This window comes from Myripristis murdjan, chromosome 18 (assembly GCF_902150065.1).
Source record: "Myripristis murdjan chromosome 18, fMyrMur1.1, whole genome shotgun sequence".
NCBI classification, from domain to species: Eukaryota; Metazoa; Chordata; class Actinopteri; order Holocentriformes; family Holocentridae; genus Myripristis; species Myripristis murdjan.
Window position 1 is genome coordinate 24,151,936 of NC_043997.1, and position 17,895 is coordinate 24,169,830.

Sequence of the window (17,895 nt, forward strand, 5' to 3'; positions counted from 1 at the left end):
CACACACACACATTCAACAGCCACACAAAGCTGTGTCGCTCCGTGTGTGGCTATTAGTAGACACCTTGCGTTTCCGCCACGTGTAGTGAAGAAGAGTAACATTACGCATATTTTCCCTCATGTCGCCGACGCGCTTTTGCTCGTCTACGATATGTACTCGTCTCCTACTAACCGTAGCAACACGATGACGATACAGTAACAGGACCAGCGTTTTGCCAAGGTGAGTCGTGGTCATATTCCTGGTTAAGGCTAGCTAACATTCACCGTAACGTTACCGTGATGCTGGCAAATGGTGTGCTGTGCGACCGCTGCTCTCCTCTTTTAGCGTAAACTGGCTCGCCCCGGTTTTACTGAAGACATTTCGACTCCAGAGAGTACAGCTATCTGACTCCAAGACCTCTCTGAATGATGAACAACGTGAACTAGGATGGTTGTATTAGCTTCATATTTTGAAATCCTGTTTTCCGCTCCTCCAGAGAGACTGACAAAAACAGGTGTATCCACAAGTGTCCAACTGTCACGTATGTTAATGTAGGTTTATGTCTAATGATGTAATTCGTCTTTTTAAATCATTGCGTAAGATATTGAATCGTTTCTTAGGAAAAATCACTGCTGTAATCTTTTAGGCAAAGGACCTAGATACAACATGTGCTCTACAGTGAGTTCATACTGACTGTAGAAGGTTTTGCATCATATTATACCATCATAATATAGCCTAACTTATATAATATACATGTTGAGGCCTGGTGTTTAGTGAGTTTATAGACACCATTAGCACTACATTGTATTTTGAAGCCCCTGTGATATCACCGTAATATTCTATAGGAACTTGTGTCAGTTGTATTCAGTAGTGATGTTTTAGTGACTTTAAACTTAGGGATGAAAAGCAATTATAGAATCACTTCAGGTTCTTTTTCCCAACATGTGTCCAGTTTCCTGTGTACACTGACTGTAATAATAGAGGTTTAGTGCTGTGCCATGCATCATGGCACCTGCCTTCTGCTGAGCACATGGATTGAATGAGTCATTGTAGATAACTGGCAGAACCAATAATGTCTCAGCAGGTGACTCAGTAGGGAAACAAACACCGTTATGACCTTATCATCAGTGGTTAAAGAGGGCCAGGATCTGCAGAATTCCCTTTGACAGCCTCTGGAAAAGTCTTGCCTCTGCCATTCTCATACTCCAGTGATTCCATTTTGCTCATACAGGCGAGCTTCTGCTTCGGCCGGCATGTCGGTGCTGACAGACGCAACCTTGCTCAAATGACAATATGTCATGAGTATACATTCCCCTCCTTTATGATTGAGGTGTGTCTTGGTGGAGAAATACCACACCTGCCTCCTTTCTGATTTTTTTTTTTCCTTTTGAGTTGAACAATTGTTGGACAGCTGTTTGTGAGGGGGAACGATGCTATTTTATGCTGATAATGTGCATCAAAACTCAATACAATACATGACTATACACAATACACAATACTTGGTTAGATTTGATATGTATTGCGATTCTTTAATTATTACAATTCTACAAGTATTGCAATTTGCTATTATGATTTATTGCTTTAAAAAAAAAAAATCTAGTTTGTGGTTGTGTTTTGTGAGGCAGTGATTATTCTAAACATCACAGTGAGTCATTTTATACAGTGATGTCAATTTCCAAATAATCTGGCCTCACTACAATGACACACATGAATCAGATGTGGCTCATTGAAACCCACAAGTCTCAGCTTTCCAGTGAAACCCAATTTATGCAACTCCAAGACTGTTTAGGCCCCAGTCTGCACAAACACACCATTTTACAACAGGCCAGAAGAACACATGTGGACTGCGTGGTTTGTGGCCCAAACTGCATGGGATTAGCGTGAGGTGGGCATGTCTGCAAAGGGGAGAGCCGTGGCTGCCCAGAGAACCCATTTTCATGTAGTTGCTACTATTTAGGCTCCTACATCAGCGATAGCATCCTGTTTTAATATCCGTTCTCCTCAACCCTACTGAAAACTCAATGGAATGAGTCTTTGAAAATTATATTTTTTCTTATTCTGGTTTTCCTAGTTACACACACATAAGCACAAACACGTACTCCCTTTGTAACGTCTTACATGTCCTAGTCCTATGACTGAATTTAGATAGCTAACCAGTAGCTGCTTTCACTTCTGCTCATAAGCATTTCAAATCAGTTATGTCGGACTATTATTGAGATAATGGAAGCAGACCTCCCTATGGACGGTGGACCTTTAAAGACTTTTGTGGCTGTTGTCAACAGTGTTATTTTAAATCCCCTAGGCTCATGTTTTGAGTCCTTGCCTTAGGTGACCTCTGAAGGTTTCTGCTGTGCCAGCTGCAACACACTCTTGTTACAAAATAAATCCAGGGTGATAAGAAAATATCACTGTGAAGCCTCTGGGATTGTTTGGGTGACTGTACTACTTGTTTCCTTAGTGCTGTCTTTGGGTATCCACAAAACAGTTTTTGTATTTGTCTGTAAGAAGCAAAAACTCATGTAATGTGAGTTCAAATCTCTTGGCTTGCTCAATATGTGTTCCTCTTTTTTTTTTTTTTTTTTTTTTTAACAAAATTAACTATATTAGGAGAACTTATATGTGCTGGCAGTCAGCTGATTGAATTCTAGTCTAGCATGTAAACGTCTGTGGTAGTCCCAGTCTTATTCAGTCCTCTTTTTTACTTTTTTATTGCTGTGTTTAAAACAAAACAAAAAACCCCAAACAAACAAACAAACAAACAAAAAATACACTGTTGTTGATTTTTATGTGTAGACATCATTTAAGCCTTGTCCATGATTTACCAGCTCATGCACATCAGTTCTGCCTGGCTGCTTAAAAACACTATGTCTAGTTTGAATGTAATGATGTCTAACCAGGCCAATCTGCTGGAGAGCCAGGCTGTGAAAGGCACACCCATGGCTGTATTGTCAAGGTGTCTTGCTTTACTGAGATGAAGGAAGACGCAACGCAAATTGATAATTTAAAAAGAGAGAAAAGATGTTTATGTTAAGTCAGAGACATAATTATAATAAGAGACAGCATACTTTGGCACCATGTTTGAAACAGCTCCAAACAGTAGGAGTATTACCAGATCAGACCTGAGCTCTAGCTCTTTGAATATGGAGTTGTCTATATCTAACTTTGTGCTGGATGTACTGTTGTTTGTATATCATATTTACGTACACTGATAATTGGATACAACAAGGAGTCATAAAATTTAAGCAAAGTTTGTGTCATGGAATTAGCGCCATGTGTGTGTTTGAGCAGGCCATTGTTTTTAGATACAAGGTGTTAGTGGTGGGTTACCAACAACAGTAACAGGAGGGAACTACAACCACCCAGTTATCCTTTCACATCAGCACTAAACAGATGGAAACTCCAAACCGCTCTGCAGAAGTGATGGCATCAGTGGAAAAAAACCCCAGGCTACATCCGGCCACAGTAGTTATTTTACTCTTTCCTATGTCTTCCCTTTTATATCCTGGGTTCTGCTGCCGCTGAAATGAAAAACAACCTTGCAGTGACTCAGTGTTATGTAATAGAGTTGTTGAGCGTTGATGAGCTGTACTTTTTAGCACAAACTGTTACTAGTCTAGCACTCACTCCTAAAGTAGAACTACTAGACATGTGGAGCCTATTCGCAATTATCCTTGTTTGGCCTGCTTCCCGACCAGGTTCCAGTTTTTTTTTTTTTTTTTTCTACTCACAGCATAGCCAGTGGCCTCGTGTGTTAAGACGGCACAGGCTTCAAAGAATTAACAAGCCCAGATATCCTTAGCAGCTGGGGCAGTATCCTTGTGGTTCTGTTGTGCCTGTGTGTGTGTGTGTGTGTGTGTGTGTGTGTGTGTGTGTGTGTTTTATTTTCTCCCTCAGTCTAAGTGAGTTGATGTGCGCGCTCAGTGAATGAACTCTCAGATTCTTGACTAATCTACACATTAAAGAGGCAGAGAAGGTATTCAGCCTCGGGGTGTCGGTTTCTGTGCCAGGGCCTCATTGGAACATCAGTGGAACTGGCCGTAGTTATTCAGGTCATTGAACTGGGAACCACCACATGCACTGCTGGCATTCCGAGTGGCTCTCTTGCCGTTCATACAAACTACACAGCAGAACAGGTTGTTGGAATTTAATTGAGTCAGAGCCCAATGTAATATTGTAGAGGTCAGAGCAGAGTGATTTATTATCAGGTTTTGGAGTTTGTCTGGCTGAATGACCATAGGCAGTGAAAGGTATTGCATCATCTATCATTCCCATACACAGATCACACCAGTGTGCCCTATAGTCTATATGTGTCGTGCTTGTCTGGAGGCAGGTTTGGACAGCCCCTTGCAGCCTCATGCCAGAATGTAATGGATTCCTGCGTCTGTAAGAAGGGGAACCTTGGCAGAGGCACGTCTGGTGAGCAGTACATGCACAATAAGCTTTGGAAATGCTGCTGACTTTTCCTTTCTCCTGTTGCCCCCATAGTTTGACCAGAACCTCCTACATCAGGATGACGGGGCGAATGGACGCCCCTCAGGACCGGTGAGTTGACTTCTTATGAAAAGTGTCCACTTGTGTTTGGTTTCTAAAAGTTTGATGTTCACTGAACAAAACTGTCCATGTGTCAAATGTGTTAAAACCATCCTTTGAATGACTAAAAAAGAGTCTTAATGGAACATTTAATGGAAAAACTGTATTGATGTTTTAGGAACATTTTGAGGCATTAGCGATGGAGTGATGGGTCTGCCACCAGTATCATTCCCTTTTACAGATTTTAGACAAGTCCCATCAGTTGCTTTGGCTCCTACAGCAGCAATAGAATCCTGTTTTTATAAATCTTCTTCAAATAACACAGTTTTTTCCCCCCTATCCACAGGGCCTGCTTAGTAGGAATCATCTTCTTCATTCTGGGCTTGGGAACTCTACTACCATGGAACTTCTTCATGACTGCTTCCATGGTAAAAAACAAAACAAAGCATAACAAAACACAAACTGCTTACGCTTTGCAGTGGTTCAGTCCAGTGCTTGTTAAGAGGATGGTAACATCACCTGTTTGTCCTTATCGAAGCCATGCTGGTCTACACAGAGGGCTTAGGGGCGATTGTGATTTGTTGGCCGTCTGTCCCCATGACCCTAAACCTTGTCACACTTAAAGAATCACATGCTGGATCAAAGCCAGTGCAGGTCACTTCTCTAGTTTGAGGGGATTGGCAGTGAAATTAAGTGGGTTTAGACTGACAGGCGGTTGACATACTTAAGGAAAATGTCAAGAAAATCTCTGAACGGTTGCATGCACGTGTAATCTAAAGTAACTATAGCGTGGATAGAATTAGTTGAGTTGGTGGTGGGTGGCCAGGGGTCAGTGCATTTTGTTGAGCTCTCTGTCACACAGTCAGCGTGTAAGGCACGTTAACCTGTCACGTTTTCCTTTGACCTCGTAGAAGTACCCACAATCAATCATAAGACTACCAGGCCAGTTAACCGTGCATCATCTTGCACGTGTACGTATGTCTCCACGTTCTGGTTGAGGCCTCTTTTCACAAACATGTTACATTCCGGTCCTAGAGTGAATTCAGTGATCCACAGTGTGTAATCGGCATGTGTATTCCTGCTCTGCACCGACACTGCAGCCTTAGCTGTTTTTAGCTACTAAGTGACTGTCATAACACATTTTCTTTCAAGCCAGAAAAGTAAATGACAAAGCACCATTATTGTTGCAGTATTTAGCATATCACTTCACCAGACTTTTGTTGGATCTCTTGCATACTTGCCTGTCTTACTCCTCTTTATAGTAAAAATACTTATTACATGAAGCTGAGGCCCATTAAGCCCAAGGATACTAGTTGGACTGTGACTGCCAGATGTATCTAACGTCTCATGTCCTCTTGATTCTTAGTATTTCCAGGGCCGTCTGAACACAACAGAATGGAGCAATGGCACGGTGGTGGTTCGCAAAGAGTACTACTTCAACAACTGGATGACCCTGCTATCCCAGCTTCCCCTGCTGCTCTTCACCCTGCTCAACTCCTTCCTCTACCAGAGGTAAGGCGTTGTTTCACAGCTTTGCTTGCGGTTTTGAGCTCTGACAAGGTGGAGGATAGAGTTGCACTGGTATTGCAGTTGGACTGACACCAGACCATTAGGTTCCTTTTACACCGACATACATCCTGAGTGATCACACTGTAATTGGATACAAGACAAACATAAAACCTGGGTATGATGGCACAAAGCAAAATTGAACTTTGGTTGAGTGTTGGGTTTAACATCAAATGAGTCCACATCATGGTAAAATAGCCTCGGTAGTTGCTCCTTGTTCCCCTGGGCTGCTAATTTACAATACTGTGTTTGTGTTTGTCCACTCACTTCCATAGCATGGCACAAGAGCTCCCAAAATAAACCAGAAGTTGAACTGAAAAGTAGATCGGGCAAGAAACTTCCACCTAAAGCCAGGAAGAAGCACCCTGATTGTACTCTTACAAATAATTGTAGTTATTTGAAGAAAAATGGGTGTCAGGATTTCCTTTTTATATTGGCATAATATACTTTGTTTGCATATTTTTATTGATATTGTTTATATTTTGGGAGCTTTTTTCGCTATGGAAGTGAATGGAGTGACAGAAATTAAGTATTGTGGTTTAGCAGTCCAGGGGAGCACAGGGAATAAGACAACACAGCGCACTGCCAAAGCTCAGTTTTGCTTTAAGAGCTACTAAAGTTGCAGTCATCCAAACCAGAGGTGGGCAGAGACACGTTTGTCCGCAGCAACAACAAAATGACAATACAGTGACTCTCAGAGCAAAATAAAAATAAAATGTCACATACGGTAGGAAGCACATGTAAAGAAAACAGACATCGGGCAGCTCGGATGGTGATTATACCTGTCAAAAATGAATGTGACAAAGTGAGAGGATGTGTTTACTGCTTGTATACCTCAGCTGTTAGATATAAAATACAATCTAGCAATACAATGTGGATGGAAGACAGCTGTTAATTATACTGTAGGTCTATACAGAGCTTTATGGTATTGAAAATCAACATAATTTTTTTTTTTATATGCAGAAAAATGTCAAATCTCCTATATTAGGTAAAACTAATGACTCTGATCGGCGCTTCATATTGTAAATTACTGATTGTGAATACTATGCTTCAAGTATTGGCTATGATGAAGTGGTTTTGCTGTACCCAGTTAATTAGATCTGCCAAGATCATACTAAGAGTGTGCAGCCTTTTAATGCTTGCTGGGCACTGCCTAGCCAGTGTGAGGATAAAACGCCGAGGTGAAATGACTGAAGTGTGTTCTGGTGGGCCGCTGTGTGTTGCAGGATATCGGAGGCGATGCGTATCGCGGGCAGCTTGGTTTTCATTCTGCTGCTCTTCATGCTCACCGCCGTTTTGGTTAAAGTGCCCATGGAGGAGGACCGCTTCTTCTCTATCACCATGGCCACTATTTGGTTCATCAACTGTAAGCTCATGTGATTGTATGTGAGAGTGAGCGGCGTCTTGGCTTCATGCGTGGGGTCTAATCACATCTGTGTGTGAGTGTGGGCGTGGAATGTTCTGAGTGAAAGAGATTAGAAATGTGTGTTTGTGTGTGTTACATTAATTTGAGTCCCCCTTTCCTCCCCCAGCGTTCGGGGCCGTGCTGCAGGGCAGTTTGTTCGGCCTGGTGGGCCTGCTGCCTCTGAGATACAGTGCCATCTTCATGAGCGGCCAGGGCCTCGCCGGGACTTTTGCTGCTGTCGCCATGCTGCTAGCCATAGCCAGTGAGATTCACATATACCACTGGGTGCCAAATCCCCAGTTGCCTAGTAACACAGTCAATTCCAGTGAGACGTTTTAAGTCAAATCAGCATGACGCCACCCACCACACTCTGTAAATTCAAGGACACAGCTTGTGTTGGGTCCCTTTGAATGATGTTTTCAGCTACCTAGTGATTTTCTTTCTCAGATTGTCTTAGTTAGCTAATTTGTCTGTGTGTGTGTGTGTGTGTGTCATTTAGGTGATGTCGACTCTGAGACAGCGGCTTTGGGATACTTCATCACACCGTGTGTCGGGACCCTGGCCACACTGTTTAGCTACCTGCTCCTGCCCCGTCTGGTCAGTAGGCACCCCCATCAAAGCTGCAATATCCCCTCACTGCTTACCCGCTAACCCCCCACCCACATCATCACAATGCACCCTCAGTCTGTTTCTGTCCCACACTTTTCCCACCCTGCATTTAGAGAGCGCCAGAGTCTGTACATTCACCCTCCTGGGCTTGAACATTATTTAGAAAGACTTGAGGAGTAACTTTGTTTGTGGTGTATTTTTTTTTACATGGGAGTGGAGAGGCCTTGGGAGGAGATGACTGGTCATTCACAAAGCTTATCGAAGCGTTAATTGAATTTTGAGTATCGTTAATTGAATTTTGAGTATTTTATTTTATTTGTTATATTATCTTTTTTGGGGGGAGGTTTCTTTGAATAAGCCCATTTTGGGTTTTTTACCTCTCCAGCACTTTCTGTATTATTGTTTTTTTTTTTTTTTTTTTTAATTTATGTAATTGTCTCTGTATTATGGTGCAAAAAAAAAAAAAAAAAAAGACATGAGAAAACAAGTATTTGAGAGGTTCCACAATGGATAGAAAGATTAAATTGTCCGCCTTTTATGTAAAAATCCAGCCATCTTATCAGCCTGAATCAGAGTCTCATCCCCGCTAATTCCGACCCTGTGCCCAGTCTGCCTTTATGTCTTCAGTATCCTCACTGATGGATGATGGGAAAACAGAGGATGTGATGAATCACTTCCACTGTGCATTTCCTTATTGTTATGTAAGGCCTCGTTTCCTCTGGTGTTTCCATACAGGAGTTTGCCCAGTTCTACTTGAACAGAAGCAGCCAGTACGAAGCAGGCACCACAGATGAACTGCTGAAAGGTGGGATTTCACCATTGGACTCTATCTGACTGCACACTTTACTCATCTTAAAGTGACTATAAAGCTCTTCTGCAGTAATGCGTCTCACAGAGATTTGACAGCATTTCTCCATGCAGCGTAAAGCTCCCCCGCCCTAGTGATTTCATGAGTCACTCTCAGAATTTTCTCCAAAGCAATTGTACATGTAACACAAATTATTACATATTACATTATTACATTACATAAATTAGAGTTTTCTGTGTATGACAATAAATTTGATCTGCTAAAACAACAGTTAGCCACCAGTGAAAAATGCTTGTTGGCTAAAGCAAGCCTTGTTGGTTCGTTCTTCATTCCTCTGTGCTCTTTATGCGCTCTGTACATGCCCTCTTGGCGCTGCCTTGTTGCTCCTCTGTCCTCTGGACCACAACCAGAACTTTAGGGCACTTGATGTCGTTGTTCTCCACTGAATAGATCTTTGTTTGTCGTGTATAAAAAATCCCACATGTACGTCACTTTGGATAAAAGCGTCAGCCAAATGTGAATTGAATTGAATGTAATGGCAAACAGCGTTTCTGTGTCCACGTTCTGAAGCACATGAATCTAGATGGATTTCTTATGTTTGAGCTTCGCAAACCCTGAAGTGGAGGGCTCCACATCATCCCATGAATCCTTTGACATGAATGTGGCATTATTCTACAAATTAAAGTCTCAATCAAACTGAGTCACACATGCAGCAGTTGAAACCACAGCCACTTAATTCAAACAGGTCCTGCAGGGAATTACTTGGTTGGATCAACTTTCCCAAGAAGGGCTGTGTAAGGCTTCTGCATGAAATGTGTTCATGAACTTGTCATGTCTCATCTTTATGTCAGTTAAAACACCTTTATGATCTTGAGCTTGGCGTGTAAGGGTAGTACACAATGATCTAGCAGGCACCGCCTCATTTTAAGATCTATTCACACGGGGCTAGTATTACCTAGCAACAGCAGCACCAAAGGTGTGTTGAGCCTGATGAAAGAGAAAAATGTTACCAACCGCATGCTGCCATGCATGTCACCCGTCTCATCATTTTTTTGAGATTTCACTCTTCTGATGAATTTGAGCTTGTTCTTTCTGCAAATGGGAATTTGCACCCACAGTGCTATCAAATGTCTTTATTTATAATTTACACTGCAGCCCTATTTGCACAGGATTACGATCACCGAAGACCTCCACTATTACTACAACTTACTAGTTGTCCCCAGGTAATACTAGTCCCAGGTGAATGGGGCTGCAGAAGGTAAACAAAGGCAATGAAATCCAATCCTGTTGAATTCAACAGTTTGACTGTGGGTTCAAGAGTCTAGTATTTTACACAACACGCTGGATGCACAGTGCAATCGAAGACTTGCGTCAACATGTGCACAGCTGCATTGACCCATTGAGCTCCCTAGCCATTGGTAATTGATGATTAGAGTATGTGCACACACCTTAGGATTCACCATGGCAGTGTCAAGCAGTCGCTAAATAGGCATTGCTGATTGATTCAATTCATTGTCAGTTTTAAATTAAATTGTCGGTTTGAGCCAAGCCTAAGCACAGCCTGACAGTTCACCCCAGCAGGGTTTCAGCAGGCATGAGAGGGTGTACATAAAGACTCCGTTTTTCATTTCTGGGTGAACTATTCCTTTAATACTCCTACCATTCATAATCCTAACATTCGTGTGACGTTTAATAATCCACTTGAGTCAACAGCTGTGTCTTTCTCAGTCTGGCTGAATCAAACTGATTCAATGGAGCATTATCTCGTTAGGCCAGTTTACCCTCATTTATCTCGTTTAGAATCCTGGCAGACAAAGATGGGCCTGTCAGACACACAGAGACCCGCCGACCGCTAATCCTCTTCATTCAGCAAGATACTCTTTTCCACGTCTGTCATTCACCCGCATGCAGAACAGCAGCAAAGTTTATGTTCTAAATTGTATTCATCCGCTTGTTAAGATATAACGTCGTCTTGTGTTTAACTGCAGAGACCAGCGCGGTAGAGAACAGCAAGCTGAACGGCCACGCCAGCTGCCCGGTGTCCAACGGTGGAGCCGGTGTTGGCAGTGCGGCTGAGGCTGAGGCTGAGGCTGTGGCTGAGGCTGAGGCTGGAGCCAGTCCAGACGGGGCCAAGCAGGCCTTCCTGTCCTTGGAGCAGGCTGAGAGTGCCAACACCAAATCCTCAGTCAAAGAGGTCTTCAAAAAGGTACACAACACCGGACTGATACAAGGCTTTCATTCACAGGGTGCAGTTTTTTGGATAACGTGGCCTGTTTGTTTGGAAAAATTCGGTTGGCTTATTATGAGGCTCATTGTGAATTTAGTCATGATTTCCTCATGTTTAAAAGTCACTTGAGACTTTGTCTGCTTTCCTTTTAAGGTGTGGGTGATGGCGTTCTGCGTGACGTTTGTGTTCACGGTGACTCTGTCCGTCTTCCCTGCAGTCACCGTGGACGTCAAAACCTTGTTCCCAGGGAAATGGGGTACGACCTCACTTCACCTCCACTCTCTGATTAGACTAGACCCCCCCCACTGCACTAATAGTCCAGTCATTTTATGAAAAAACCTAGGACAAATTGCAAGAGAAGCAAACTCAACTGATTTTGTATCCTCAGTTTGTCCTGAGTGAGGGGAAAAAAGTCCCAAGAAATCCCATTGGTGGAAAGTTTTGAAAATTACCTATTTATGACCATATAATACCAAAAAACAGCCTTTTAACACACAGGTGAAAGGGGTTCAACATTTTACTTTCAGAAATCACTATAAAAATTCACAAGTTGATTACACACACAAAGACAAGAAAAAAAGTCAATTACAAATTCTTTGAATTATTCTGTTTACACATGCATATCACACATTATCTGATTTGATATGGGCTAATGAGAAATATAAGGAATAAATGCCAGAACAGATATTTAAATAGTGAATTAAAAGGTTACTATATATGTATAGTAACCTTGAATTAAAAGGTTACTATATAACAGTGAATTACAAGGTTACTATACATATATAGTAACCTTTTAATTCACTGTTTAAATATCTGTTCTGGCATTTATTCCTTATATTCCTTATTAGCGCATATCAAATCAGATAATGTGTGATATGCATGTGTAAACAGAATAATTCAAAGAACTTGTAATTGACTTTTTTTCTTGTCTTTGTGTGTTTAATCAACTTGTGAATTTTTATAGTGATATCTGAAAGTAAAATTTTGAACCCCTGTCCCCTGTGTGTTAAAAACACTGTTTTTTGGTAATATGTGGTCATAAATAGGTGATTTTCAAAACTTTCCACCAATGGGATTCCTTGGGACTTTTTTTCCCCTCACTCAGGACAAACTGAGGATACAAAATCAGTTGAGTTTGCTTCTCTTGCAATTTGTCCTAGGTTGACCCCAATTTTGGCCTAAAATTACTGGACTATAAAAATACCTTGATGATTAGGCTTATCTGTGTGTACTCCTTGTGTACATTCAGTGTACCTGGACATCGTGTTCTGCTGAGTTGAAACCTTTCTTCTCTCATAACTTGTGTTTCAGAGCGCTTCTTCATTTCCGTGTGCTGCTTCTTGATGTTCAACATCAACGACTGGCTTGGCCGGACCGTCACGACCTGGATACAGTGGGTCAGTGTGACTGTCTTGATTTCTACGCAGGGAGGCGATGCTTTTCTACTCCTGCATCATTTATGCAGCTGGACCAAATGCTCCCACTACTTGGAACTTTTTCCAATCCACTTTTATTGTGCCAGATGGTTCAACACTCCCACAATACAAAGTCGTCTTAGCTTCCACGCCTACACATGGAAATCCCCTCCAGGCAGCACATCCTCACCATCGCCCACTCCTGTCCGCCTGTTTCCATTTTTTTCTCCTTTCTTTCTTTCACCTCCTTTCCCTCCATCTGCTCCCTTCTCATGGATTAACGGTGATGTGTTTGCGGGGTAGAAATCCATCTAAATTCAGCTCATACAAAGTGCACTGCAGATTACAGCCCTGTGTGCCACACGGGTGCCGGCTGGGTGAAAACAAGACCTTTTCAATAAAAATGATTTCACATCAGCTTGAAAGTGAAATGCAGAAGTTTTAGTTAGATGTTTTCATGTAGCATCTCCATCAGTGATCATCCCTGTCACTCTGCTGCACACACAGCAGTCTCTGTGCTTGTGCTCCTGCAAATGTGTGTTGTGCTGGCTAGCTTTTTTAAAAAATGTATTTTTGTAGCTCTGTTTTTCTTTGGTGTATTTTATGGGGATATTTCTCATGTGTATTCTAAAACTTTTGTCCCTGAGGACAGTAAACTATAATTATAATTTTCCTGGCTCTCCATCCTGCTGTTGTCTCTTTCTGTACATAATGAGTTTATTTGCAAAAACAGATGAATGCCATTCCCGACTTGACTGTAATGCTTCACATAAAAAAAATCTAAAATTTTGTCACAAAATCAGTTATCGCCTCAAATATCACTTTAGCCTACTAGTGTTTTTATTTTAATTGGTATGTGGAAAAAAAACTTGATAGAAATGAATACATTTGGAAATAGGTTTTTTGAGAGCTCAACTCTGTTCTACTCTACTCATATATTCCCTGTGATTCCCTCCCATCCAAAATGCCGTTTGTGTCCTCTGTGGTTAAACGTGGGCCGTGGCTTCTGGGAAATGCAAATTGAACTGGACTGACTGGATGGGGTCTGTTGTTCTGTTGTTTGTGTCTCTGCTTTCCAGCCCCGCAAGGACTCCCTTCTCTTCCCGGCGCTGGTCGTCTCCAGGGTCGTGTTCATCCCCTTGCTGATGCTCTGCAACGTCCAGAGTCGGTCCTTCCTGCCCGTCTACTTCCCCCATGATGCCGTGTTCGCCGTCATCATGGTCTTCTTCTCTCTGTCCAGCGGCTACTTTGTGTGCCTCTCCATGTCCTACGCCCCGCAGTGAGTGGAGACAGCTTACTGCTGCTTGGACAGCAGTAAGCTGTTAACATGACAGTGAACAACATAAATGTAAATATGGTAAAAAATTGTCATATTTATACTATTCCCTGAATAGTATTGTACTATATTCTTATCTGTCCATTCACTTCTGTAGCAAAACAGCTCCCAAAATAACACTTTTAGCACATAAATGGACACAAACAAAGCAGACTATGCAAATATAAAAAAACCCAACAAGCTCCCATTATTTGACTAAATGTAATGGCTTCTTTCTTTTTATTTTCCTATTTGAATTGGAAAGTGGATCCGGCAGGTAGTGTTTGCAAGAAAAACATAATTTGTACTCGTTGACTGGTACATGGAATTACAAAATGATTTAACAGCTTTTTTTAAATAGCACTTCTAATCAATATGAGGGGGCTGTGTGGTTGACTTGGTTTGTGCTGCTCTCTGTCTTGGCAGGTTGGTGGAGCCCAAGGACGCCGAGACAGCTGGAGCCCTCATGACCTTCTTCCTGGCCCTGGGTTTGTCCATAGGAGCGGCCCTGTCCTTCGCCCTGCGAGCCCTGGTCTAGAAATACACACACACACACACACACACACATGCATACACAGACACAAAGACTCGCACCTTTAACCCGAGAGAGGGGCTGGACTGCTGATGGTGAGCAGTGAGGCTCAGATCACAGCAGGGCTGGGTTAAAAAAAATCAATTTAATCGATTTCCCTTTAGGTGGTTCGATATCGATTCATAAAATCCAAAAATCAGTCTTTTAATTTAACTATTTTTTTTCTTCTTTGGACGCGTGATCAGCATTTAGCGCTGCATTTCATGGCAGATGTTGTTGCTGCCAGCAGTCAAACAACATGGCTGGAGCGAGCGCACCACTGAAGGCACCGCCAGCCAGTTTAAAAGCTCATGTTTGGATGTGTTTCGGATTTAACAACAAGCACAAGGAAAACGACGAGTTGGACAAAAAAACAAGCAATATGCAAGATATGCAACGGAAAGGTAAAATACTGTGGAAAAAAAAAACAGTCGGCACGGCTCAGACAAACCAACCTGGAGCAGGTGTTGGCGCGTAAGTTACCAGCAAACTCTCAGCGTGCAGAGAAATTAACCGAGGCTGTTGCTGTTTTTATATGCAAGGACCTACGACCATACAGCGTCGAAAACGATTTCCGAAGCCTCATTAAAACTCTGGAGCCACGCTACGACACGCAAACATTTAAGTGAAGTGACAACCCCAAGCATGTATGCAGGTATTAAACAAAGAATTTTTTTTGTATCCAAGTAAAGTTGGTATTTTAACTGAAAAATCCCTGACTGAATCGATATCAAATCGAATCTTGAATCGAATCGAATTGGGACCTTGTAATATCGAATTGATCTGGAAAATCTGAATCGATACCCAGCCCTAGATCACAGAGCGCCACTTTCAGCCCTACGTGACTGTCAAGACTGCAGGAGGTGTAAATAAGGGAAACGTGTTACACGCCGTGCTGTCTGTGTATGCGGCAGCCTGAGCGCACAGGCTTAGACTCCTCATTTCAGATTGTGATGGGCGAACCCACCGCTTTTCACGAAGTTATTTTTCTGGACCTTCAGTTGTTGTTGTGTCTGTGTTCCGTTTCATTTAAAAGTAATGTGTTTAGGTCATTAATCTCAGCGAATCACAGCAAAAGGGAAAAACCCTCGAGTTGGTTTGTGGAAGCGTTTGTTGTTGTTTTTGTTTTGTTTTGTTTTTTGCCCAGTAGGTAGATTAAAAATCATTGTTCCTGATAGGAAAGACAATTGTTTTTTTGTTTTTTTTTCACCCCACCACTAAGCTCTGTGATAACAGACGCTTACATGTCCGATTTGATTTCTTTTATTTTGGATTCTGACTGTATTACAGGGCTTTGCTTCGTTAAGTGAGTGAGTCTTCTTTGTCTTGGATTAGTTACAGCAAAGCTTTTTTGTTTCATATTTCTTCATACCGCGGCTCTGGGCTACGCAGGAAGAACAATCTTTTAGTTTGTTGTCGTTTTGTTTACCAAGGGAAGGATGCCTGACCAGGTTTGGTCTCTTTCAGCACCACCTTTTTTTTTTTTTTTTTTTTTTTTTTTCCTTTTCCATTTGTAAGCTGACACTCCTTTGATCCCCCAGCCATCTACTGCCACCTGTTGATCAGTTGTTTTGGCCACCATTAAAGCTGCTGCTGCCCCCTGCTGGCTTTGCTCTCCTCTGATCCTCTCAACACTATCACATTGAAACTTTTGACACTAGTGGGCTTTGGCAACAAGTTCATAGAATTATATACATACACACCTGATTGCAGTCGGTATCAAGTCTCTCCTGCAGTGGAATTAACATTTCATTATGCCTGCTCTTATTGTGAAGGCCCACTGGTTGATGCAGACATGAAACACAATGCTTTTCTAAATGTACACACTCCACTGGGCAAAATAAGAAAACTACTCATCTAAGGTTATGTAAAACATGCCATTTATTTTTATGTACCATTTTCTTTCAAACAGAACTGTGATGCATTTCAAGCCGATACCAATATCTCATTTCTAAAGCCGATATGGGCCGATGTCATGCAGTTATTGTGAATTCCTAGTGTGTATCTTATAAACCCCATTTTTGGTGGTAGATTGGTAACTCCTTTTTTGTTTTACATGTATGTATGTCAGTGTAATCAAGTATTAAGGGAGAACAATTGGGTAAAAAAAAAAAAAATGCTGGGGACATTACAAAGGCCAAGCAATAATTCTGTTGTAATGTTTTTGCTCCTGAGGGAGAGAGAGATACGTACTGTAACAGAGTTGACAAGAATGAATTTCATGTTCTTGGTTTTTCTTTTTTGTTTAACATTGCTACCTGTGAACCATGTAGCAAGGAAAGAGCCTACATCAGTAAAGATGGTGTTTTTTGTAAATATTTCATTGATTTTTTTTTTTTTTATCTTTATTTTCTTTTACTTTTTTCATTTAGCCTAATGTAGGTGTAGAAGTAACATTCTTTACCTTTTTTCCTTGTCCTGCTCATTTTCAATTAGCTGATCAACCTTTTAGTTTATTTCCTCAGATGCTTGAAGTGTTTTTTTGTTTTGTTTTATATTTCATTCCCTGGTTGGGTGTCAGGAATGGTTGTACATGAGGTTAAGAAGGCTGAACCAAGGGCTGTATGGGACCAAGAGTCCTAAAGCATTTGTGGAGCAATATTTGTGAGATATTAAGATGACTCGATGCATGCTGCATTCACATCCTGGGGTTTTGTCTACCTTTACTCCTCATGGGATTTTGGGAAAGAATCCTCCTTGAATGATTAGATGTAGATCCTGCTAAATAGGGCAGGCACAGGTACTTAAGTACGTGCAGCTGTTGTTCTGTCACAGTCCACCGTAAGACCAACCCAATGTTACGAGGTTTTGCTGTGTTCATGTCCTAAAGGATTGGATGGAAACAGGAGCTGCTAATTGGGAAACGCAGTCGGTGATGTAGTAACATTCAGTCCAATCCTGCTGTGACCTGAACACATCATGAACATTCTGTGTGATGCGTTACGTGAAACTGGTTTGTGCATCTTGAAAACACGGACATGACAGCCCGAGAACAGAGCGGCTCGTCACTGCAACCATGGAAGTGATGGTACTGCCAGAGCATCTACCAGGCGGTACAGTGAAGTGTATCATGCCTGTGCACGTGGATGTATCTGTATAGTTTTGATTGTGCCATTAAATGGATTCTTTTATAAACTGGTGTTTGGAACTGGTCTTGTCTATATGAAAACGTCAAGTGTGGTAACTTAAGATTTAAAAAAGAATAATCCACTTATTGATGAAGTCCTTATAGAAGGGTATAATTAAGGAAGGGCTTTGTGGGATGGCTTGTACGTTGTAAAAGTCTATTTTGAAATAAACAAATTAAAGCTGTTCATGTTCAGGCTACACAACAGGGCATCAGGTTCCTAATGTGAAGTCAGTAAGAATAGTTTGAGTTGATGTATGTAAGGAAAGCACTATGTGCATAAACCTGTCGGCCATGAATACATGAAGTGAATTGAAGGACAGCAATGCATACGCACGACAA

General features: G+C 41.8%; 1 protein-coding gene across 1 annotated transcript; it reads left to right on the forward strand.

Annotated features, from left to right (window-relative positions):
* Positions 1–17,565, forward strand: LOC115376543 (equilibrative nucleoside transporter 2-like). Its single transcript, XM_030076204.1, has 13 exons — positions 1–220; positions 4,466–4,522; positions 4,857–4,938; positions 5,877–6,022; positions 7,303–7,442; positions 7,609–7,743; positions 7,981–8,078; positions 8,826–8,895; positions 10,887–11,104; positions 11,279–11,381; positions 12,437–12,522; positions 13,620–13,819; positions 14,282–17,565. The coding sequence occupies exons 2-13, from the start codon at positions 4,491–4,493 to the stop codon at positions 14,391–14,393; spliced, it is 1,422 nt and encodes a 473-aa protein (XP_029932064.1). The 5' UTR covers positions 1–220; positions 4,466–4,490; the 3' UTR covers positions 14,394–17,565.
* Positions 17,566–17,895: the final 330 nt, after the last annotated feature.